The sequence below is a fragment of the Amblyraja radiata genome, chromosome 6 (genome assembly GCF_010909765.2).
Source record: "Amblyraja radiata isolate CabotCenter1 chromosome 6, sAmbRad1.1.pri, whole genome shotgun sequence".
Lineage (NCBI taxonomy): Eukaryota > Metazoa > Chordata > Chondrichthyes > Rajiformes > Rajidae > Amblyraja > Amblyraja radiata.
The window spans coordinates 16,754,066-16,778,171 of record NC_045961.1 but is presented as its reverse complement, the minus strand read 5'-3'; the positions used below and the strand labels follow the sequence as shown (position 1 = coordinate 16,778,171).

At 43.6% G+C, this 24,106-nt stretch overlaps 1 protein-coding gene across 4 annotated transcripts in view; it reads left to right on the top strand.

Moving 5' to 3' along the window:
- postn (periostin) overlaps window positions 1-22,756 on the top strand; it is a 74,919-nt gene extending 52,163 nt beyond the window's left edge. Inside the window, exons 14-22 of one of the 4 annotated variants that reach the window (XM_033022237.1) lie at window positions 137-239; window positions 1,252-1,319; window positions 2,630-2,675; window positions 8,314-8,391; window positions 11,830-11,910; window positions 13,579-13,632; window positions 16,135-16,221; window positions 17,931-17,972; window positions 21,798-22,756. In XM_033022237.1, coding sequence (XP_032878128.1) covers window positions 137-239; window positions 1,252-1,319; window positions 2,630-2,675; window positions 8,314-8,391; window positions 11,830-11,910; window positions 13,579-13,632; window positions 16,135-16,221; window positions 17,931-17,972; window positions 21,798-21,865 — 627 coding nt within the window. In that variant the 3' untranslated portion in view covers window positions 21,866-22,756. The remainder of the gene's footprint in view (window positions 1-136; window positions 240-1,251; window positions 1,320-2,629; window positions 2,676-8,313; window positions 8,392-11,829; window positions 11,911-13,578; window positions 13,633-16,134; window positions 16,222-17,930; window positions 17,973-21,797) is intronic. The other 3 variants (XM_033022239.1, XM_033022240.1, XM_033022241.1) reach the window with 3 other exon arrangements.
- Window positions 22,757-24,106: the final 1,350 nt, after the last annotated feature.

Genomic DNA, 24,106 nt, shown 5'->3' with positions numbered 1-24,106 from the left:
ATCAAAGATAGTCCGAGTGTCAACAATGAGGTGGATAGCTGTTCAGGACTGCTCTCTAGATGCGTTAGGATGGTTCAGTTGCCTGATCACAGCTGGCCAGTTCCTCATGTGTTGATTAAATCCCCTTTAATTCCAGGTGAACAACACCATGTTGGTGAATAATGTGAAGACCAAGGAGTCGGATCTGTTGGCCAATAACGGTGTCATCCATGTGGTCAACTCTCTACTCTTTCCAAAAGGTACGTTTGTTGCTTTCTGTTTGATGGTTGCTAGAAAATGGGGGGATAGTTCTGATTGGTAAACTCAGGGAGGGATGTGTTGTGAAATAAATCCTTTCAACCTTCCCGCTGGCTCTCCAGCTCTCTATCTATCTATCTGTTACTGCACGTTTCCGAGTGACGCTGAACATTATGTGAGATTCCTTCAACTGGCAGCTAATTGGCAGGTGGCCAAGTGTAGACTCCATCTACACTTTCTTTATCTGAACTGAACTCTGAGTTCCTGCCAAGGTTACAATATGTGATCAAAAGATTCCCAGAGGAGGTTTAACCTTGGTTGCTTGTGATAGATGCCAGGGGAAGGACAAGCTCGTATTGTATGTGCGAAGGAATCTTGGGGTCTAAGTTCACAACTCCCGAAAACATACAACACAATAGATAAAGTTGTAAACAAGTCATATGTTATGCTTGCCTTTATTGGTCACGGGGACATTGAGTATCAGAGCCGGGAAGTCATGATGCAGCTTTATAGGACGATGGCCAGGCTGCATTTTGGATTATTACGTGGAGTTCTGCTCATCCCATTACAGGAAGGATGTGAGACTTTGGAGATGGTGGGGAGGAGGTTTACTAGAATGATGCCAGGAAAGGATGCTATTAGTTATAAGGAGAGGTTGGATAGACTTTGATTGTCTTCTCTCGAACGTTGGAGGCTGAGGTGAGATCTGATGGAAGTTTATGAAATCATGAGCGGCATAGATGGGGAAGAAATGTCAATGACTCAAGGACACAGCTTTGAGGTGAGAGGTACAAAGTTTAGAGGAGATGTACGGGGCAAGTTTTTTACTCAGAAGTTGGTGGGTGCCTGAAGCCTGTCCATAGTAATGTTTCATGCCCAACAAGAGTGCTTTACCAACTTTAAAATTGTGCTGCCTGTCTCAATTATAAAGATATTAATGATGAAAAAAAATTAATAATGATCTACATTAATGAATGAAAGTCATTACTTTATATTTATAATCTACATCCTCAGATCTGCCCGTTGGAAGTGACTTTTTGCAGAGAATTCTCACAAAAATCATCAAGTATATTGAGATAAAGGTAAGATTCTTAAATTTAACGAACATCGAAAGATTGAAACTCCCAAATGCATTCCACAATATTTTAATTAGTGGTGCTTTTTTTTTGGTACGGCACATGTCGGTACAGCTTGGCGCCTTTTCAAAAAAAGTTAAATGGCATTATCACAATGGCAACGCTTTTATTAATAGTGCATAAAGCACGTTTTAGCTTCGATTGCTAATAATTTAAGCTGATAAAGGGCCTGTCCCACTTTCCCGAGTTATTCACGAATTCTCCCGAGTTTTGAAACTCACAGAATGTTCGTAACGAGTCCGTAGGAGGTCGTAGGAGTCCATGGACATATCGTAGCGGCTCGTTATGCCAGCCGTAGGTTCTCGGGGCATCAGGTAAATCGGGACGTTTTTTCGGCTTGATGAAAAATGTCCACGAGTAAAAAAATAGCCCCGAGTACCTACGGCTGGTATAACGAGCCGCTACGATATATCCACGGACTCCTACGGACTCGTTACGAACATTCTGCGAGTTTGAAAACTCGGGAAAATTCGTGAATAACTCAGGAGGATTTGTGAATAACTTGAGAAACTGGGACAGGCCCTTTATAGATATAATGGAATGATGTGCCCTTAAATATGGGCAATATTTATTACAAGGAGTGTGTCCTCCGGTTTGCAACAGAGAGTCATAGAGTCACACAGCACGAAAACAGGCCCTTTGGCCCAACTTGTCCATGGCGACCAAGATGCCCTATCTACACTAGTCCCACTGTCCCTGTTTGGCCCATATCCCTCTAAACCTTTCCTATCCATGTACCTGTCCAAATGTAATTTAAATGCTTTTATAGTAGTTGTCTCAACTCCCTCCTCTGGAAGCTCGTTCCATATACCCTAGAAAAGTTTGCCCTCCAGGTTCCTGTTAAATCTTCCTCCTCTCACCTTAAACCTATGCCCTCTGGTTCTTGGTATCCCACCCGTGGGTAAAAGACTCTGTACATTCACCATATCTATCCCCTCATAATTTCATAAACCCCAAGGGATCACCCCTCAGGCTCCTGCACTCCAAGTAATAAAGTCCCAGCCTACCCAACCTCTCCCAGTAGCTCAGGCCTCTCGAGTCCCGGCAACGTCCTCGTAAATCTTCTCGGCACTCTTTCCAGCTGCATTTTTCACTCTGTCAGCATCAATTAGCGTATAGATTCATTTTACAAATTGTTGAAATGAATAAAACCAACTTCAGAGGGATGTAAGTGCTTTAAGTTTTCATTGCGCAGTTATTAATGTGTACCATAGTTACATAAAATCTCCTTTGTCTCCTTGTTTCCCATGAAATAGTTCATCCCAGGCTATACCTACACTGAGATGAAAATACCCATCTTCAGTAAGTCCTTTAATCATTATCTGTTGTTATGAATGTTTAAAACTATTTTTAATGTCATTCATGTTTTTTTTCTTTTGAAATATGTATTCTTTTCGTTGAAATTAATGGCTTAAGATATAAAGTACAAAGAGTAAAATTACAGCAAAACAATAAAACAATGTATGAGTGGATGAAGTTGTCAATTGAGAGTTCTGCTGTTAAAGTAGTTGTTTTACCGAGATCTCAAGCCTGCAATGTCTCGTGAGTTAAAGCAGGAATATTTTAAATAGCATTGATTCTGAGAAAAGCTGCCACGTTAGGGTCCTGTTGCAAACGGATTCCTGAGCCCATGCCAGCCATAATTAGGTGGCACCTAGTCACCAAATCAAGTCAAGACCTGGTCAAATGGGCGGCACGGTGGCGCAACAGTAGAGTTGCTGCCTTACAGCACCGGAGACCCGAGTTCGATCCCAACTACGGGTGCTGTCTGTACGGAGTTTGTACGTTCTCCCCGTAACCTGCGTGGGTTTTCTCCGGGATCTTTGGTTTCCTCCCACACTGCAGACGTACAGGCATGTAGATTAATTGGCTTGATGTATGTGCAAATTGTCCCTAGTGTGTAGGACAGTGCTGGTATATGGGGATAAATGGTTGGCGCAAACTTGGTGGGCCGAAGGGCCTGTTTCCGCGCTGTATCTCTAAGGTCTAAATTCCAGATACTTCCATCAGTGCAGTGCCCTGAGATGGTTGCAACACGTTCTACAAAACATTGGCTCGCCATGGACGGAATGGATGTTGCAAAGGTTCCTGCTCCCTCTGATTCACCCCAGTTGCCTCTGTGGCCCACATCTGGGTATTTGCCACAATCCACCGGGATACCAGATCTATGATCTTCAGAGCAGTGGTGTCCTTATAAATCACTGGGCCTTTTGCCTTCTGGATTAGTCTTGCTGGGAGCACCATGTGAAGGCTCCCAGTCTTTGATTCCATGAGCAGCTTCTAATTTCTGTTTTCTTTCCTGATGTGTGCAAGGTTGGTGATGACTGTGTGTGCACAACCAAGTGTGTAAGTACAATCTGGGCCACAGATGCCATTTTACCAGCAGTCTAAATGCTTTTTGACTTGTCTTTGTCATTGGGATGGAGTAAAGGTTTGCTAATAACATTTCACAGTGAATGGCAGTGCCCTGAGGGATGTTGTAGAACTGAGGGATCTAAGAATGCGGGTACATAGATCTCTGAAAGTGATAGAAGATAAACACAAAATGCTGGAGTAACCCAGCAGTCGGGCAGCATCTCTGGAGAACATGGATAGGTGATGTTTTGGATCGGAACCCTTTTCGTCACCTATTCCTTCTCTCCAGAGATGCTGCCTGACCCGCTGAGTTACTCCAGCATTTTGTGTCTATCTTCGATATATACGATATAAACAAGCATCTGCAGTTCCTTCCTCCATCAGGTAGATTGTCCGGTCAAGAAGGCTTTCAGCACTTTAGTGTTCATCAGTCATGGTACTGAGTATAGAAGTTGGGACATGATGTTGCAGTTGTACAAGACGTTGGTGAGGCTGCATTTGGAGTATGGTGTTCAGTTTTGTTCACCCTGCTACAGGAAGGATGCCATTAAGCCGGTAGGAGTGCAGAGCATGTTGCCTGGACTCGAGGGACCTGAGCTCTAGGGAGAGGTTGGGCAGGCTAGGACTTTATTCCTTGGAGCACCGGAGGCTGAGGGGTGATCTTATAGAGGTGTGTAAAATCATGGTGAACTGGTAGGGTGAATGCACAGTTTTTGACCCAGTGTAGTTGAATCATGAACCAAAGGACATAGGTTTAAGGAGAGAGCGGAAAGCTTTAAAACAAACCTAATGCACAACTTTCTACGCAAAGGGTGGTCGGTATATGGGACGTGCTGCCAGAGGAGGTAGTTGAGGCAGGTAGGTGAGAGGGGAAAGATTTAATACAAACTTGAGGGGCAATTAATTCACTCAGAGGGCAGTGGGTTTATGGGATAAGCTGCCAGAGGCACGGCACAGTGGCGCAGCAGTAGAGCTCCTTCCTTAAGTACCAGAAACTCAGGACAATCCTGACCTCGGGTGCTGTCTGGGATTCCTCCAGGTGCCCTGGTTTCGTCCCACATTCCAAAGACGTGTGGGTTTGTCATGTTAATTGGCCTCTGTGAAGTATGTAGGATAAAACTAGTGTATGGATGGGCGGCGTGGACTCGGGGAGCCGAAGGACCTGTTCCACGCTGTATCTCTAAACTAAACTAAAAGGAGGTAGTTAAAGTGGGTGCAATAACAACATTTTATGGACCCTTGGACAGCTACATGGATAGGAAAGGGTTAGAGGGATATGGGCCAAACACATGCAAATGGGTCTGTTTTGGACAGAGCATCTTGATTGGCATGGACAGGTTGGGCAATGAGCCTGAATCTGTGCCGTATGACTCTATAATTTGTACAATTGTCCTGGGGTTTAACAATGGACAAAAGGATTACTTTATAAAAAGTCCATCGTAATTGCCCTTGAGAGACCTATAAACTGTTGAGTAACCCGTTTATCCGCTGACTTTTTCCATCAAATTAAAATCTTATGATTTGAAGAGTAATTTAAAGTCGATGATTAACATTACTGTGAGCCAAGTACAATGACAAATTCTACAATCTAAAGCAAAGGGGAGAAACTGAAATGATAAGGAACTGTTTTTTTTAATAAAATGAGAGACAAATGAAAGCCAAGTTCCCAGGCATAAATGTTCTGCTTTTGCTCTGGTCAATTGGCATGGAAGATTATAACAGAAGATACCTGTTAATCTCTGTAGACAGATTCAGTTAGGACTTTATCTAATAACCATTTATATTTGTTCAGAAGTCACGGGAGTAAAATGAGGCCATTCGGCCCATCGAATCTACTCTGCCATTCAATCATGGCTGATCTATCTTTCCCAATCAACCCCATTCTCCTGCCTTCTCCCCATGGAGTTAAGGCAATCTTAACTTGGAACACCTAAAATAGTACAGCCAAAAAATTACTCAATCAGATATGAGAAAAGGAAGCAATACCCATGTTAGGAAGAATTGTTTTCTTGACAAGATAATTCTAAATCTAATTCAATAACGGCACAGTAGAGCAGCTGGCAGAGCTTTTTGACTTTAGACTTGAGATACAGTGTGGAAGCAGGCCCTTGAGTCCGTGCCGACTGGCGATCACCCTGTAAGCTTATCGCTATCCTGTATACAAGGGATATAACCATATAACCATATAACAATTACAGCACGGAAACAGGCCATCTCGACCCCTCTAGTCCGTGCCGAACACATAGTCTCCCCTAGTCCCATATACCTGCGCTCAGACCATAACCCTCCATTCCTTTCCCATCCATATAACTATCCAATGATATATACTTTTGTTATATCATACTGAAGCCAATTAACTTGCAAACTTGTACGTCTTTGGTATGTGGGAGGAAACCGGAGCCCCCAGAGAAAATCCACGCAGTCACAGGGAAAACGTGCAATCTCCTTACAGACAGCACTCATAGTTAGGATCAATCCCTGGACTCTGGAGCTGTGAGGCAGCAACTCTACCGCTGCACAAACGTGCCGCACTTTTACTTTGCAAAATCAAAAGCTGGTGCCTCACAGTGTCAGAGCTCCTGACTTCCACTGCTGTCTGTGTGGAGTTGACACGCTCCCCCTGTAACCGCGTGGGCTCTCTCCTGGCGCTCCAGCTTCCTCCCAAAGACACGCGGGTTTGTAGGTTAATTGGTCCTAATGTGCAGCGAGTGGACGTGGGATAACATACAGGTGAGCGATGGCCAGCTTGGACTCGGTGGGCCAAAGGGCCTGTTTCCATGCTGTATCTTTCATTCAATCAGGAAACAAGGAATGACACGAATGGGAATAATGCAAAACCAAAGCACATACAGAATAGGGAGGCTTGTCACACAGTGGCATGTGGGGAAACAGAATATCCTAGATGATAATCTTACCAGGGAAGGAGATGGAAAGCAACTCAATCCATGAAAGGAGTGTTGGAGTAACTCAGCAGCATCTCTGGAGAACATGGATAGGCAACGTTTAATCAATGAAGGAGTGTATGGTATAGACAGCATGGAAGCTTCTTTTGGCAAAGGGCAATGTGGTGCAAGACCAATTGTTTTTCCATTTGAGGTTAAGTCACCAAGAGAAGAAAGTTCCTGAAAATGTAGATGAAAATCAATCTACAAAGTAGTTTAATCCAGAGAGCGAGAAGTTGGAGGTACAATGAAAGAGTTCACCTCAGATTATATGCAGAGAAATGTGCAAAAAAGTGGTTTAGTAATCTGGTACTTTTCTTCCAAAATGTAGTTCTGATCAGAACCAAATTCTGAAGTTCAGCACGCTCAGCACACAGTATTTCTTTAGTGCGGGGGTGAAATTCTACTGTTTGCTACAATAAACCACAATGTGGGTTTGGGCAGCACGGTGGCGCAGCGGTACAGTTGCTGCCTCACAGCGCCAGACCCGGGTTCAATCCTGACTACGGTTACCATTTGTACGTTCTCCTCGAGACCACGTGGGTTTTCCCCGGGTGCTCCTGTTTCCTCCCACATTCCAAAGACGTGCAGGGTTGTTGGTTAATTGGCTTCTGCAAATTGTCCCTAGTGTGCAGGACGGAACTAGTGTGAACAGGTGATCGATGGGCCGAGGGGTCTGTTTCCACGCTGTATCTCTAAAAAACAGGTGAATGAGATTGAGAAGTGCTTTGATTGAGAGGAAAAATAATACGGTCAAAGCAAACGTTCCTCTTGTGTTAATAAATAGCAATGTCTTGTGTTGCAAGAAGGGATTTACAACGGCCACGGATCAGAAAATGTGAGGGCGCTGGGCCAAAATAAGTAGCTGTGTTTCAGACCCAAACTGAATGGATTCGCAAGAGATATCAAAAGAAGATAAATTGACTGCAGTTACACAAGGTTCAGTAGAAGCGATGCTCAAAGTCCAGAAATGTCTGTTCCCAGAACAGGAAAACTAGTGTTCAGAACTATCTGAACTGAACTTACACTTCAGACTGATAAGCAGACTGATGAGGGATAAACAGAAAGAACTGCAGATGGTGGTTGACACAAAAGGTCACAAAGTGCTGCAGTAACTCAGCTGGTCAGACAGCATCTCTGGAGAACGTGTACAGTGATATGTACACGGCATCTGACTTCTGAAGAAGGGTCTTGACCCGAAACGTCACCCATTCCTTCTCGCCAGTGATGCTGCCTGTCCCGCTGAGTTACTCCAGCTTTTTGTGTCTATCTTTGGTTTAAACCAGCATCTGCAGTTCCTTCTTACACATGTACAATGACATTTCAGGTCGAGATTCTTCTTCAGAATGATTGGAGTGCAGGGTTTGGTGAAAGAAAGCTGGAAGAGCGGAGGGCACAGGGCAAAGCCGGGCGAGTGATAGGTGAATACTAGCATAGAACTGTTGCACGGGTGATCATTGGTCAGCGTGGACTTGGGCTGAAGGGCCTGTTTCCACATGGAATCTCTAAACTAAACTGAATCTCCATGCTTCCAATGAGACAAAGTACAGATTGCTGGTGAACTGGTGTAAGTGGTGAATGATTGATGTGTTCTTGTTTCAGGGTTGTTTGCCTTTAAAATCATATTGTCCTTGCATTTACAGCTCATATTATCAAGTTCAATTCTCATCCCAATATTACCAGAGAGATTGGAACAACCATTACTCGAGTGATTCCGTATGGTAGATACGCACGCATTCTGTTTGCAACAACTTCTCCTTTCGTTCCCAACTAATCCTTTCCTTATTGTACACATCTCTCTTGAAGCCAATGAGGCACAGGCCTTGTGGAGGTGCAAGAAACAGAATTATTTCTCTTTTTTTCAACTTAACGTAAAGAGTCTTACGATCGCATCCAAATGGCAAATAATGGACAGACCTGATCACTTAATTTGGTCTCTGCCTAAAGCCTTGACAGGGATTTATTTGACTTTTATTGAACATAAACAGTGGTGCAGCAGAGAGCTGTTGCCTCACAACCTCAGAGACCCGGGTCCAATCCTGATCTCGGGTGCTGTCTGTCTGGAGTTTGCACGTTCTCCCCGTGACCACGCGGGTTTCCTCCAGTTCCACCTACATCCCAAAGATGTGCGGGTTTGTAGGTTAATTGGCCTCTGTAAACTGTCCCTAGTGTGCGGGGAGTGGATGGGAAAGTGGGGTTACATAGAACTGGTGTGATCGGGTGATTGATGGTCAACCTGGACTCGATGGGCCAAATAGCCTGTTTCCATGCTGTATCTTTCAATCACTCGTTCAAAAAGGGATGATTTTATCATCTTATTTCCCTTGCCTATCGGGAAAGGAGCTGGAGATATTTAGGGAACAGGAGAAGATTGTGTAAACACAAGAAACTGGAAATGCTGGAATCTTGTGTAACTCAGCTAGTCAGGCAGCATCTTTGGAGGGAATGGGCAGATGATGTTTCGGGTCGGGGCCCTCCTTCGCTACGTTTAAGAAACATTTGGACAGGTACATGGATAGGACAGATTTAGAGGGATAAGGCCCAAATGTAGGCAGCTGGGACTAGAGTAGATGGGACATGTGGGTTGGTGTGGACAAGCTGGGCTGAAGGGCCTGTTTCCATGTTAGATGACTCTATGAATCTCTATGACTCTGAATGGGTTGGGAAAGTCACAGGTGGGAGAGAGGGTCTGGGGGGTGGTGGACTGTTCAGTGTGTTCTTGCTGGGCTTGCCCCTTAGTTGAGCAATCCAAGGCTGCTTTCTCCACACTTTTCCACAGTCCTGTACCTTCCTTAACTTCAAATCCTTGTCTCTCTTTGGCTCTGAGTGATGCCATTCTATCCATGCAATGGCATCGCATTCAATAACATCCCCGTGAAACAATCTCCGCTAACCTTTTTATCCTTACTCACAATGCTCGGTTGACCATAACGTTCCCACTCCGTCCTTTACATGCAAGTACATAGCTGCCCGAGTCGGCGACTTCGTAAGCGTTTGGAATGATGTTGAGCATGTCTATGGATTGCTAATATTTGCACGTAGCATTAGCAATTGGCGTCGGTAACGCATACTTGTAATAGTGTGTATGCTAAACTAGTAATTGGTGACAGTAACGTATACTTGCAGTAGTGTGTATGTTATATTAGCAATGGTGACGCTAACGTATCCTTGTAATAGTGTATGTGCTATACAGTAAACCCTCGCTGTAACGGTCTACAGAGGTGGGTGGGAGGGGGTGGTGGCCGTTATTGCAGATTGTCTACTATAACCAAGTGAGGGGGGGTAAAGTTAAACCCAAGGCCAGGGGGGAAGCAACATGATGTTGTGGGGGGGGGGGGGGGTTAAACAAGCAGGTATTCACAGGCCGGGGCCCCCGGCCCCACACGCGATGCTCCAGGGACGTTCCCGCTACTCACGACTCTCCATTCCGTCGCTCTCTCCACTCTCCATTCCTTTGACCGGAAGCTCCCATAAAATTGGGTCATTGTGGTAGTGGGATGTGGGAGGAGGGGGCGGGGGGGGGGGGGGGGGGGGGAAGCAACGGGCGCCTCTATAACCAATATATAGAGGTCCGCTATTGCAATGGTTTACTGTATTAGTAATTGGCGATGGAAACGGTACTTGTAATAGTTTACCATATTAGCAATTGGCTGCTGAAAGACATACTTATAAAAGTATGTTTGATATGTCAGTAATTGGCGATGGGAACGTGTACCTATAAAAGTGTGCACGCTATATTAACCCGAATGTAGGGGTGCCTTTTTAAGGAACTGGTCCCTCTGTATACCACCACTAAACACATCGATGTATGAAATGTGGTCTTCTCTACAACGGAGTGAAGTTCCAAACTGAAAGTGACTTTTAATTGCCAGTTAGCAAAACAATTCTCACCCAACAATGTGATCAGTAATGCTCCCGCCGTGTTTCTTGTTGATCCCGCCTCCATCATAATTCCTACAACATTACAGCAGGGTTTTTTCCTCACACCCGCAGTTCAGGGAGACCGCAGTGGCATTGAGGGGCAGGGTGGACTGTAGAACAATGAATATCAGTCTCTGCCGTAGTACTGTCCACATCCATGGGGAGGCGATGGTGGGAGGTGTAGCTGGTGGAACCATTATTGGGTTGGCAATGACGGGGAGAATCAGCACAAGTCCTTCGGCCTACCTTGTCCATTACGACCAAGTTGGCGTACTGGGCTAGTCCCATTTGTCTGCATTTGGCAGAAATCCCTCAAACCCCTCCTATCCATATATCTGTCCAAATGTCTTTTAAGCATTATTATATCCGCTTCTATAGCTTCCTTTGGCAACTCATTCCAGATATGGACCAGCCTCTGTGTGAAAACGTTCCCCTGAGGTCCCTCTTAAATTTCTCCATTCTCAACTTAAGCCTGTGCCCTCTAGTGTTAGAAAGACTGTGAGCATTCACTTTATCCGACTTAAAAAAGAATTACCTTAAACTTTGATTGTTGTGTTTGAGACCTGTTGTTATTTGAACTTATTTAGAATTTGCTCCTGTTAAACATAAGATTGCAGCTGACCTTTAAGCTGAAACCAGTTCCATTTATGTAATTTGGCTTCAGAATAAAAAAATCCAGTCCTGTTCTACAAATTTACAAAGAACATAGTTCAGCACAGGAACAGGCCTGTCAGCCCACAATGTCTGTGCTGAACATGATGCCAAGTTAAACTAATCTCCTCAGCTTGCACTTGATCCATATCCCCCTATTCCAACATATCCATGTGCCTATCTAAAATCCTCCAAGACACCACTATCGTATCTGCCTCCACCACCATCCATGACAGTGCATTTCAGGCACCCACTGCCTCTGTATAGAAAAACCTGCCCCACACATCTCCTTTAAACTTTGCCTCTCTCTCCTTAAACATTTTAGCTTCAATGTACCCCAGGGTTAATACTGAGTGAAACAGGAACTATCTACAGAAGCAAACATTCCATTTGAAATGGACTAATGTGTGTTTATAAAACAGTGGGACATGAAATATACAAAAGCCATGTCATTCAAGTGCCTTTCAATCTTCAGTCAAACAAACTCCTTTCCTTGTTGTTTTGAAGATGTGTTTTTTTTTTTGCTTGTCATGAATGCGAAGAGGTGGATTTGGTTAAATAATGCCTCGAATATCTTTGCTTCTCAGAAACTGAGGTCAGAGAATTTACGAGAATTGTTACAACTAAACCGGAAATAAATGTAATTAGTGGAAGGATCACACATAGCGGTAAGTCGGTAATTATTTATCTTTAAAAAAATGTATTTACTGGCTCCTCTGGTGAGGCTGATGATTAATACTAATGAGTAAATTGTTTGAGCCCTTGTTTTGTATAGCTGCAGTATATACGATACGATACTATACGAACTTTATTTATCCCAGGAGCGAAATTGATCTGCCAACAGTCATAAAAACACAATATACGTAAAACATGAAATTAAAGTGACGAGTGGAAAGGATTGGGGATGTTCAAAGATTGGGCAGGGGGTGAGGGAAGTCACTCAGACTACCACACGACAGAAGGGGGAGGAGTTGTACAGTTTGATAGCCACAAGGAAGAAGGATCTCCTGTGGCGTTCTGTCCTGCATCTTGGTGGAACCAGTCTGTTGCTGAAGGTGCTCATCAGGTTGACCAGTGTGTCATGGAGGGGTTGAGCTGTTTGTCCAGGATGCTCCGCAGTTTGAGGAGCATCCTCCCCTCCAAGACCACCTCCCATGAATCCAACTCCCGGGACCAGGACGGAGTCAGCCTTCATGCAGTGCAGGTACCATTGAGGTAATGTAGAAAGGGAGTCCCTGTATGTTCATTCAATCACAATGAAAGGCAGGATGGTGTGCTTCTTGGGAGAACACTTACAGTGATGGTATTCTGCTACTGGCTAGGGTGATGGAGGCCACAGATTAATAGGCACAGTTGAAACATCAAGATTCAAAAGTCAAGAGTGTTTAATTGTCATACATATGTACCGGCAATTGAACAACAAACTTCTTACTTGCTCGGTGGCACAGTAGCGCAGTGGTAGATTTGCAGCCTTCCACTGCCAGAGACCCAGGATCGATCCTGACTACAGGCGCTGTCTCTACTGAGTTTGTACGTTCTCCCCGTGACGGCGTGAGTTTTCTCCGGGTGCTCCGGTTTCCTCCTACATTTCAAAGATATGGTTAATTGGGAAGAATTGTAAATCATTAATTGTCCCTAGTGTGTAGGATAGTGTTAGTGTATGGGGACTGGTGGTCAGTGTGGACTCGGTGGGCCAAAGAGACTGTTTCTGCCCTGTATCTGTAACCAAACTAAGCTAAACTAAACTAAATTGCTTTTAGTTAATTTAATCAATAGGCCTGTAAATACAGTGCACATAGATATATATATAATAAATGCAAATTCAATAAATTTATAATGACTGCAATACTAGTTATTACTAGTACTAAAAAAAACAAAGTCCTTAGATTAACCAAATATCAACATTAGATGCTCCACAGAAGATCATAGTTGCGGAGGTTAGTGTTGTGCAGTGTTCAAGAGCCTGATGGTTGCTGGGAAGAAGCTGTTCTTGAACCTGGAGGTCACGGTTTTCAGGCTCCTGTACCTTCTTCCCGATGGTAGCAGCGAGATGAGAGCGTGGCCAAGATGGTGTGGGTCTCCATCTCCTGTAGATCTCTGCGATGGTGGGGAGTTCAGTACCCGTGATGGACGTGTCTAATGAGGATTAACAAACTATTGACATCTGTTGCATGTTGTGAGGTGACTCACGGATAGAGTCGACAGAGCTGAGACTTTCCAGCTGATCTTGGGTCGGGGCCCATGTAAATATCTTCAGGCCCCCTGACCAACAATATTGCCTAATGTAATATGATTGTTTCTTTCTCTCTCTGCTCTCTCCCTCGGCCGTAACTCAGGAAGGATTGAGGCCAAAGTTGAGGCTGCTGACCTTGCTAAACTTATCGAAGGAGGTCTGTAGTTTACTGAAAGAATACCTTAATAAACCTTGCAATTTTATGTTTAACGGTAAAGCCTAGTCTTGATTGCCTAAATAAAACACCTCAAAATGCCGGAGTAACTCAGGGGGTCAGGCAGCATCTGTGGAGAACATGGATAGGTGACGTTTAGGGTCAGGATCCTTCCACGATGGCATAATGGGTTTCATTTAAGAAACTCCATCAATTAACTCCCCATCACCGACACACTCCACCCAAAACAGCTTGGATATTTTTCATTGATGAAAAAGCTTTCTCATCTATTGAAAATCATTCTGACACTTGGCAGTATCTGACTGGAAATTTTTTTAAGACCAAGGTTTTTAAGATTAACCTTTCTTAAGGTTACAATAAATGCTTTATTTCTTTTGACATTTTAGATAGAGAATGGTTCCATCTTTTTTTTTACATTTTCTGGGCAAAGTCGTTCTATTTTTATAGAACAGCACAGGATAGGAGCTGTCCCTTCAGCCCACAATGTCCGTGCTGAACAGGATGCCAAATTTAACTAATGTCCTTTGTCTGCACGTGATACATATCCCTCCAATCCCTGCAATATCCACGTACCTATATAAAAGCCTTTTTAACCTCACTGCTGTACCTGCCTCCACCTCCACCCCCAGCAGCGAGTTCCAGGCACTCACCACCCTCTGTGTAAAAACTTGCCCCGCACATCTCCTTTAGCCCGCTCACCTTAAAGCTCTGCCCACTTGCCTTTGACATTTCCACAGGTAAAAGGTTCTGACTATCTATGCCACTCATAATTTTATAAACTTCTATCAGGTCTCCCCTCAGCTTCCAACGCTTCGGACAAAACAATCCATTTCGCCTCCAGCCTTTATCATTTCCTCCACCCCTCTGCCAACCCCCCCCCCCCCCCCCTTTCACCTGTATCCATCTATCACTTGCTAGGCTTTCTCCCAACCCCACGTCTCTTTTCCAGCTATCTCCTCCCCCCCCCCCCAATAGTTTGAAGAAGGGTCCCGACCCGAAACGTCATCTGTCCATTCCCTCCACAGATGCTGCCTGACCTGCTGAGTTCCTCCAGCACTTTGTGATAGTCATACAGCATGGAAACAGACCCTTTGACACAACTTATCCATACCAACCAAGACAGTCAATCTGAACTGTCCCATTTGCCCACTTTTGGCCCATATCCCTCTAAACCTTTCCCATCCACTGTGCCCATCCAAGTGGCTTTTAAATGTTTTTATATTACTGAGTTCAACTACCTCCTCTGGCAGCTCGTTCCGTACACCCACCACCCTCTGAGTAAAAAGGTTGCTCCTCGGGTTCCTATTAAATCTTTGCCCCTCTCACCTTAAACCCATATCCTCTGGTTCATGATTCCCCTACCCTGGAAAAACAATGTGCGTTTATCCAATCTATTCCCCTCATGATCTTATACACCTCTATAAGATCACCCTCAGCCTCTTGTTCCGTGTATAAACCACCCTCTGTGTGGAACAAGTTGCCCGAAGATCACCCCTCAGCCTCCTGCACTCCAAAGAATAAAGTCCTAGCCTGTGTTCCAAAAAAAAGAACCTTTGTGTTTTGCACACTTTATTTTCAACTAGAAAAGATGAAAATCCACTAGCTCTAGCTAAATAAGTGGGGAAGTGGTTACATCCTTATGAATATTCTTTGCTATGAGACAGTAGAAGACATCATGGAGACCTGTTAAAATACTGTACATCACTGACCATGTACATGGAAGCAGTGTTATTAAAATCGTGGGGAAATGGCACAATGAGACGATACCAATGAACAGTATTGTCTCATTCCCCTATCAACAAAATACACTGCTTTACGAGAGTAAAGTAGAATTTGAAATGAGCTGAAGAGGTTTCGGTGTTGAATTTGATCCTGAATGATGGATAAATCCCTTTCTGTTCCAAGAGAAATTATGATTCCAAGTCATTTTGATCAAGCCTGAAATGAATTGTGGAAACACATTTAAACCAGCTTCTTTAATAGAAACATAGAAAGATAGAAAATAGGTGCAGGAATAGGCCATTCGGACCTTCGAGCCATCAGCCATTCAATATGATCATGGTTGATCATCCAAAATCAGTACCCCGTTCCTGCTTTCTCTCCATATCCCTTGATTCCGTTAGCCCTAAGAACTACATCCATCTCTTAATGTAACCATAGCATTTTAAAAACTTGGTCTGCTTCCCTCAGTTTCTGGATTGATGTTTAAATAAACACTGCAAGAAGATCTAGGCATGTTAAAATTATTCTCTCTGCTCCACCTAACCCATTACTTAGAAATTATCCTGAGATACCATCATGTAAACATCGCATGCAATGTTCTCAAACCCCTCTGCCTGTTGCTTAAGTCAAGACATTGGCCTGAAACTGAATGCGTTGATGTTTCTGTTAAAGTAATGCTGTTTGAGTGTAATATGTGTGTAGTTCCCGGTAGTAAAAGCAGTGAGAATGTTGGAGATTCATCATTGCCATGTATCTTGTCAGGAACCCAGTATTCCAAGTTCTCCAGGACCATAGAGGGTGATCCCAATATACTTGATGATGTGGATATTCAAAAACTCCTCCAAGGAGGTTCGTGAGTTGGTGGCCCGACCCTTGCAACCAAATGCATGGAAACATAGGATCTCCAACCTTAGCCCACTAATTGCCTGTGTCCCTCCCTGTTTGCTGTTTGCCTTCCTACCTGTAGAGTTAACATAGCATTTTATGTTTGCTGCCTGGACATTCAAAACCAAGAAACAGCATTTGAAGACAAACTCCTCAAAGGCTTTTGTGATTGCTTGCCAAGTTCTTGGAGGTCGAATGTCGAATGTCAAAATCTAGCCTGGAAAATGTTCAACGTTCATTAACCGTTCCAAGGACGGGGTTCGTTATGTTCCACTGTTCTTTCTTTATCAAGCCTTTGATCTTTGGGAAGAATATCTTCCTTCCTTCCTTCGTTTAATTTGTAGTGCATGGGAATGTGTTTTGGTCGACTACCATGGGCATTTTCTGATGGAGACTGACAATCCAACATAGGTGGCTGAGGCCCAGGAGATATGCTGGTTGACGCGTTGCAGGGGATCTACGACTCGAGCGGTATAACAACAACTACAGGATATGCACCAAGTTTGATGTCGGACTAACAGCATGGAAGATTGTGAAAACCATTAGTGTTAACAATGTTGGCTATTTAGAGTGAATATCGAGATACTCACATACATCTGATGAAAACCTACCTCCTAATTATTAACATTTTCTACAATCTAAATGTATATGACAAAACTCATGGTTCAATGGTTCTTCATTATCACTTTGTTATGTATTAAGTTGCAGTGAATTTCTTTTTTTATGCATACAGTTCAGTGAATTATTGCTATACGTAAACACGATCCCAGATTAAGTGCATAATGCAAAGAAACAGCCCACTGAGTCCATATGCAAGAGTCGGCAGGTTTTGGTGCCTTTTCCACAATCTCAGCTACAGATGGCCATAAATGCCCATCGCAGCCGTCGGCTCTCTCTGGATTATCCCGTGAACCGTTGTCCCTCTCCTCGCCCTACCCCCTTCAGCCTTCGTGCACCAGTGCCGACCTCGAGAGTGTGGAAGACCAGGCCCTGGATCCACTTGTCGGCCCTTTGTTCTTGCATCCGCCGTTGCCGACACCCTCCACCCTCGGGTTGAGCGGCTTCCTTCTCCCGTTTTCCACTGCCCGATCGATGGCCATTCTGCTGCGCGGCCAGCCAGTGGCTATCACATTCTGGTTGACAAATGACCATCCCCACCGTGCCAATGTGGCAGTTTGCAAAAACTTTCAGGCAAACTGCTAATAACACTGACCTCGTTTAGAAATAACACATAAAACTTCCGCACTGTTTGGTCAGTCTAGTGCGTTTAGATCCTGGTTTAAATCGAAGATAGACACAAAATGCTGGAGTAGCTCAGCGGGGCAGGCAGCATCTCTGAAGAGAAGGAACGGGTCACGTTTCGGTTCGAGACCCTTCCTCAGACTGGAGAAGGGTCTCGAACCGAAGCGTCACCCATTCTTTCACTCCAGAGATGCTGCTTGCCCCCGCTGAGTTACACCAGCATTTTGTGTCTATGGTCAATCTAATGAATGCATGAAGAGTATAAATATATAAAGTAATGCATTTGCAGCCTTAACCTTTTTAGACTTACCCAAATCAAAAAAAATTCTGATCAGATGCAGAAAACTTGCCCATCCACTAATCACAAATGAGCAGTCCATTTTGTTTTCATTTCCATCCACTTATTTGTAATGAAATGTTTTTTCTTAAAGAAACTACGAGAAAGATTACTCATTTTAACAGCAGAATACCAGGTGGGTTAAACTTGATTCTTTATTATAATGATAGTGGGAATGTGGTTACCTGTCACTTGTCATGTTTAACAATGTCTAACACAGTGCCTCATGCTTCACTGACGACACACTCAATCCTTTGACTGGAGTCGTTATGTCAAAGAATTGCAGCAGTTTTTACACTTTTGCAGAAAACTAATTAATACTAATGGCATCCTGAAAGGTCATGGAGTCAGAGTATAGAGAATTGTGAAAGGCCTGGATGGAATGGATGTGGAGAGGATGTTTCTACTGGTGGGATAGTCTAGGACCAGAGGGCTATGCCTCAAAATAAAAGGACGTACCTTTAGAATGGAGATGAGGTGGAATTTCTTTAGTCAGAGCGTGGTGAAACTGTGGAATTCATTGTCACAGACGGCCGTGGAGGACAAATCAATGTATATTTTTAAGGCACAGGTTGACAGATTCTTGATTGGTACGGGTGTTATGGGGAGAAGGCAGGAGAATGGAGTTGAGAAGGAAAGATAGATCAGCCATGATTGAATGGCTGAGTAGACTTGATGGGCCAAATGTATGAACTAGCATTACAGTGTGGAAACAGACCCTTTGGCTCACCAGATCCAGGCCAACAATCACCCCATGCACTAGTTCTATCCTACCCTCCAGGAACAATTTACAGAAGCCAATTAACCTACAAACCTGATGTATTTGGGATGTGGAAGGAAACTTTAGCACCAGGGGGGAACCCACATGGTCACAGGGAGAAGGTGTAAACTCCGTACACACAGCATCCATAGTCAGGATCGAACCCAAGTCTCTGGCTCTGTTAAGGCAGTAACTCTACCGCTGTGCCGAGTCATAGACCAATGTAGCATGGAAATAGCCCCTTCGGACCGCCGTATCCACGCTGACCAAGTTGACACACTGGGCTAGTCCCTTTTGCCTGTGTTTGGCCCAGATTCAACTAAACCCTTCCTATCTATATATCTGTTCAAATTTATTTTAAAAGTCTCAATTGTATCCATTTCTTTCACTTCCTCTGGCAGCTTGTTCCAGATTCAGACTACCCTCTGAGTGAAAAAGTTGTCCCTGAGGCCCCTCTTAAATGTCTCCCCTCTCATCTTAAGCCCGTGCCCTCTAGTTTTAGAATCCTCTACCCTTGAGAAAAGACTATGAGCGTTCACTTTATCCATGCCCCTCATGATCCTGTACGTGTCAACAAGAAGTGGAGATGGAGAGAGAGAGAGAGAGGGAGAGAAAGAGGGAGAGGGAGCAAGATAGAGAACAGATGGTGGTTTACCAAAAAAGTCACAAAGTGCTGGAGTAACTCAGCGGGCCTGGTAGCATCTCTGGAAAACATAGATAGGTGATGTTTTGGGTCGGGATCCTTCTTCAGACTTCTTTAGAACAGGGATCCTGACTTGAAACGTCACCTATACATGATCTCCAGAGATGCTGCGTGACCTGCTGAGTTACTCCAGCACTTTGTATCTTTCCTATGAATAGCTTTGTTTTGCATGTAATCCAATCAGATCAGATAATACTATACCTAAATATAACCGCCAAACTCAAGTACAATAGGGGGAGATACAGAGTGCAGAATATAGTTCTCAGCATTGTAGCGCATCAGTTCCAGAGACAAAGTCCAATGTCTGCAATGGGGTAGAGGTGAATCAGACAGTATCCTAGCTTATGGAAGAACCATTCAGAAGCCTGATAACGGAGGGGAAGAAGCTGTTCCTGAGTCTGGTGGTGCGCGCTTTCAAGTTTCTGTAATTTCTGCCCAACTGGATTGGGGAGAAGAAGGAATGACCGGGGTGGGATTTTTCACTGTGCCTCGGCACACGTGACAATAATATACCTAAAGCTGAAGTAGCCTGAAGTCACAGCCCCTTTAAGGATCGGCACTGACTGTGCTTTGTACCCTATCTTTCGTCGCATGTTTGATTACGGTGTCTAACACTGCTTCACGCAATGACTCCACATGTCTCCTTTTCTGCTGCCTTCAATGTTGTTAACGGCCCTCTTCGTGCAAGCCTTGTGTGCATGTGCTACCCTCCACACCAGATGTCCATTCCAGCATTAATGTGCCTGTAACATGAAGTTACCAAATTACTATATCCCAGGTCCCTGCACAAGTATCAGTTGTTGGGTCAGGATTTACATGTGTTTCTACCTGTAAATCATTTCTCCTTTGTATCTGTCGATAGGCAATTTGCAACTAGTCAAGCCGCCTGTATTATTTACTGGAGTGCAGTCACATTACTTCAGTCTCCACCACTCCCTGAATCCCCCAGACATTTACTTACTCCTACATTAAGGAATGTTCATTTCCTTCCCCAGCACCCCTGGGGAGGAAAGAATTATCAGTTATATATCCACAGAAATAAGGATAAATTACTTCCTTAGTTCCTGATCTGAATAGAGTCATCCAGCACGGAAACCGGCCCTTCAGCCCCACACGTCCAGGCCGACCAAGTCTAGTCCCATTTGCCCACGTTTTTCCCATATCCCTCTAAACCTTTCCTATCCATGTACCTGTCCAAATGTCTTTCAAGTTTAGTTTAGTTTAGAGATACAGGGTGGAAACAGGCCCTTTGGCCCAACGAGTCCGGACCGACCAGGGATCCCTGCACATTAACTCTACCCTACACACACTAGGGACAATTTTACATGTATGCATTTATACCAAGACAATTAACCAAACGTGTGCGACTTTGGAGTGTGAGACAAAACCGAAGAACTCGGAGCAAACTCACGTATTAAATCCGCACAGACAAGCACTCTATAAATGTTATAGTACTCAACTACCTCCTCTGGCAGCTCATTCCATATACCCAACACCCTCTGTATAAAAAATGTATGCCTCAAGTTCTTAATAAACCTTTCCCCTCTCACTTAAGTCTCTGCCCTCTGGTTCTTGATTCCCCTCTATACCCTATCTCTGTGATATCTCTATAATATCACCTCTCATCCTCCTGCACTCAAGGAATAAAGTACTAGACTGTTCAACCTCTCCATCCTTTAGATTCATAGAGATGTATAGTACACACAGGCCCTTCGGCCCACTTTGTCCATGCAAGTTGGCAGACTGGACTAGTTCCATTTGCCCGCATTTGGCCAATATCCATGTAAACCCTACTTATCCATCTGTTCAAATGTCCTTTGAAAGTTGTAATTGTGCCCAGTCTTTTAACCTAGAAGCTTGAAAGCGCACACAACCAGACTCAGTAACAGCTTCTTCCCTACTGTTATCAGGTTTCTGAATGGTCCTTCCATAAGCTAGGGTACTGTCTGATTCACCTCTACCCCATTGTGGACATTGGACTTTGTCTATGGAACTGATGTGCTACAATGCTGAGAACTATATTCTGCACTCTGTCCCCCTTTGCTCTACCTATTGTTGTTGAGGTTGACGATTACATTTATGTGTGGCTTTATCTGCTCTGTTTGGATAGCATGTAACACAAAGCTTTTCACTGTATCTTGGTACTCATGACAATAATAAACCTACTTAAACCTGATGGGATTTAGGGATTCTGCTGTCCCAGCTGTTATCAAGCCATTGAACCATCCTATCACCAACTCGAGAGTGATCCTGACCTCCCACCTACCTCATTGGAGACCCTTGGACTATCTTTAATCAGACTTTACTAGACTTTATCTTGCACTAAATTCCTCTATTCCTTTTGACATGTCTCTGTACACTGTAGACTGCTCGATTGTAATCACGTAACAATTTCCGTTGACTGATCGCATGCAACAAACAAAAGACTTTCACTGTACCTCGATACATGTGACAATAAACTAAACTAAACTAAAAATGTATGTGTTTTCCACATCCAGCTGGGCTGAGGAGATCAAGGCACATAAGAAAACTGAGACAACGTAAAAGGAAACCTGTTCGTGCTTGAAGACGAGGCGTTTTTATCACCTGAACATCCAACCAAAGACTTTAAGTTAAGGTCAAGGCTGGCCTAAAACTATTTCAGACGTTAAACATGTCATTTTGCACATGCCTCAACATTCCCATCAGTTCACATGAATGTCGTGTCACCAAAAAATATAATAACACAAAATTCCCAATTCCTACTTGTTTTTGCAGTGATTTAACAGTCTGTTTTAGATTGATACTATTTGCAAATTAAATCAGGGATATTATAAAGTGTAAAATGAATATTCTACTAAATAGTGATTGATTTAGATCACTTACTCCAAGTAATAGTGGTTTATTTTCTTCTGTAGTTAAAAACATGACCTAACTGGGGAAAAAAATATATCTTCCATTTTGATAAGTGGTTGAAAAGGCATAAACACAGCAGGGATCTGCACAAGAACATATCAATTTACTTAAAAGGTTGAAAGTTAGTTTATCTTTTGTATTTGTTTCCATTTATGAAGCTGGGCTTAAATGCGGAGGGAGCTGGTTAATGGATTGTAGCTGAGACCCTGATAAAGTTAAGGTTAAAGGTTAATGTCACTGCTTCTAGTGAATCTATGGGTTATTTTTAACATGCATTTTGTATTAAGGCAAAGCTTTGCAGCTCACATGCACAGATTCAGGCTCTTTGTACTTTTACAAATTGAGTTGTACTAATATTTTTTCCAGACTTTTACTCTGAAGGTTTTTGTATCAATGAAAGACTTGTTCTTTATTCCTGCACTTTGCAGTTTAAATCCTGCATTGATACATTTCTTAGGAAACCTTTCATGGTGCCTACATTTTATGGAAAAGATGTTGCCCTCGGTGCATTCGTTTGTATTTTTCTTTCAGAAACAATTATTCATTAAAGAATGTTTCCTTATGTCTGGTTTTTAACTCTTGCTTTCTTGCAGTTGTCTATTTGATCGTAGTCATGAGCCAGAATGTCTAATCTGCTAATCAGTAGGTTCTTAAGTTCATAAATCATAGGCCATGCAGTCCATCAAATCTAAATCTATTCTGCCATTCAATCAGGGCTGATCTATCTTTCCCTCTCAACCCCATTAAGATCATAACGATTAAGTGATAGGAGCAGAATTTGGCCATTTGGCCCATCAAATCTACTCTGCCATTCAATCATTGCTGATCTATCTCTCCCTCCTAATCCCATTTTCCTGCCTTCTCCCCATAACCCCTGGCACCCGTAGTAATCAATAATCTATTTATCTCCATCTTTAAATACCCAATGACTTGCTCCCAAAGCTGCCTGTGGCAATGAATTCCATAGATTCACCACCATCTGACTAAAAAGAAATTCCCCATAACTTTCTAAAAGCACATCCTTTTATTCTGAGGCTGTGCCCTGTGGTCCTAGACTCTCCCACTAGTGGAAACATCATCTCCACATCCACTCTATCCAGGCTTTTCACTATTTGGTAAGTTTCAATTCTGTCAAGTCAAGTCAAGTTTATACGACACATACGCATACGAGATGTGCAGTGAAATGAAAAGTGGCAATGCTTGCGGATGGTGCAATAAAAAAGTACAGGCCCAGTGCCAACAAACGCTCATCATCCATTAACCAAATCATCCTCGGGATCATTTTCCTAAACCTCCTCTTGGCTGTCTCCAATGCCAGCACATTATTCCTCAGATACAGGTTTTGCACTTAAAATCTGACCCAGAATGTTCGTTGCCTGGCAAAGCATTGTTGATCCTGATATAATCTCACCGTGGATTTACCATGCTTCTCTCTGACTAAACCCTGCCCACTGTAGTCTCACGGATGTGTTTTAGAGTCACAGAGTAACACGGCACGGAAACAGGCCTATTGGCCAAACTTGTCCATGCCAACCAACATGCTCCGCCTACACTAGTCCCACCTGCCTGCATTGGGGTCCATATCCTTCTCAACCTTTCCTATCCATGTACCTGTCCAACTGTCTCCTCAATGTTGTTATTGTACCTGCCTCAACTACCTCCTCTGGCAGCTCATTCCATATACCCACCGGCCTGTTGCCACGCTGTATCTCTAAACTAAACATGCAAGTGATGCCAGTGTAAAGAGAGAGTCCCACAACTATTTGTCAAGAGTGTTTAATTGTCATATGTACCGGCAACTGAACAAAACTGTAGCTTAACAGGCTTGTTTAGTCTAACTGAAGACACAGTCCATAGAAGATCATAGCTGCTGAGGTTAGTGTGTGTAGTGTTCAAGAGCCTGATGGTTGCT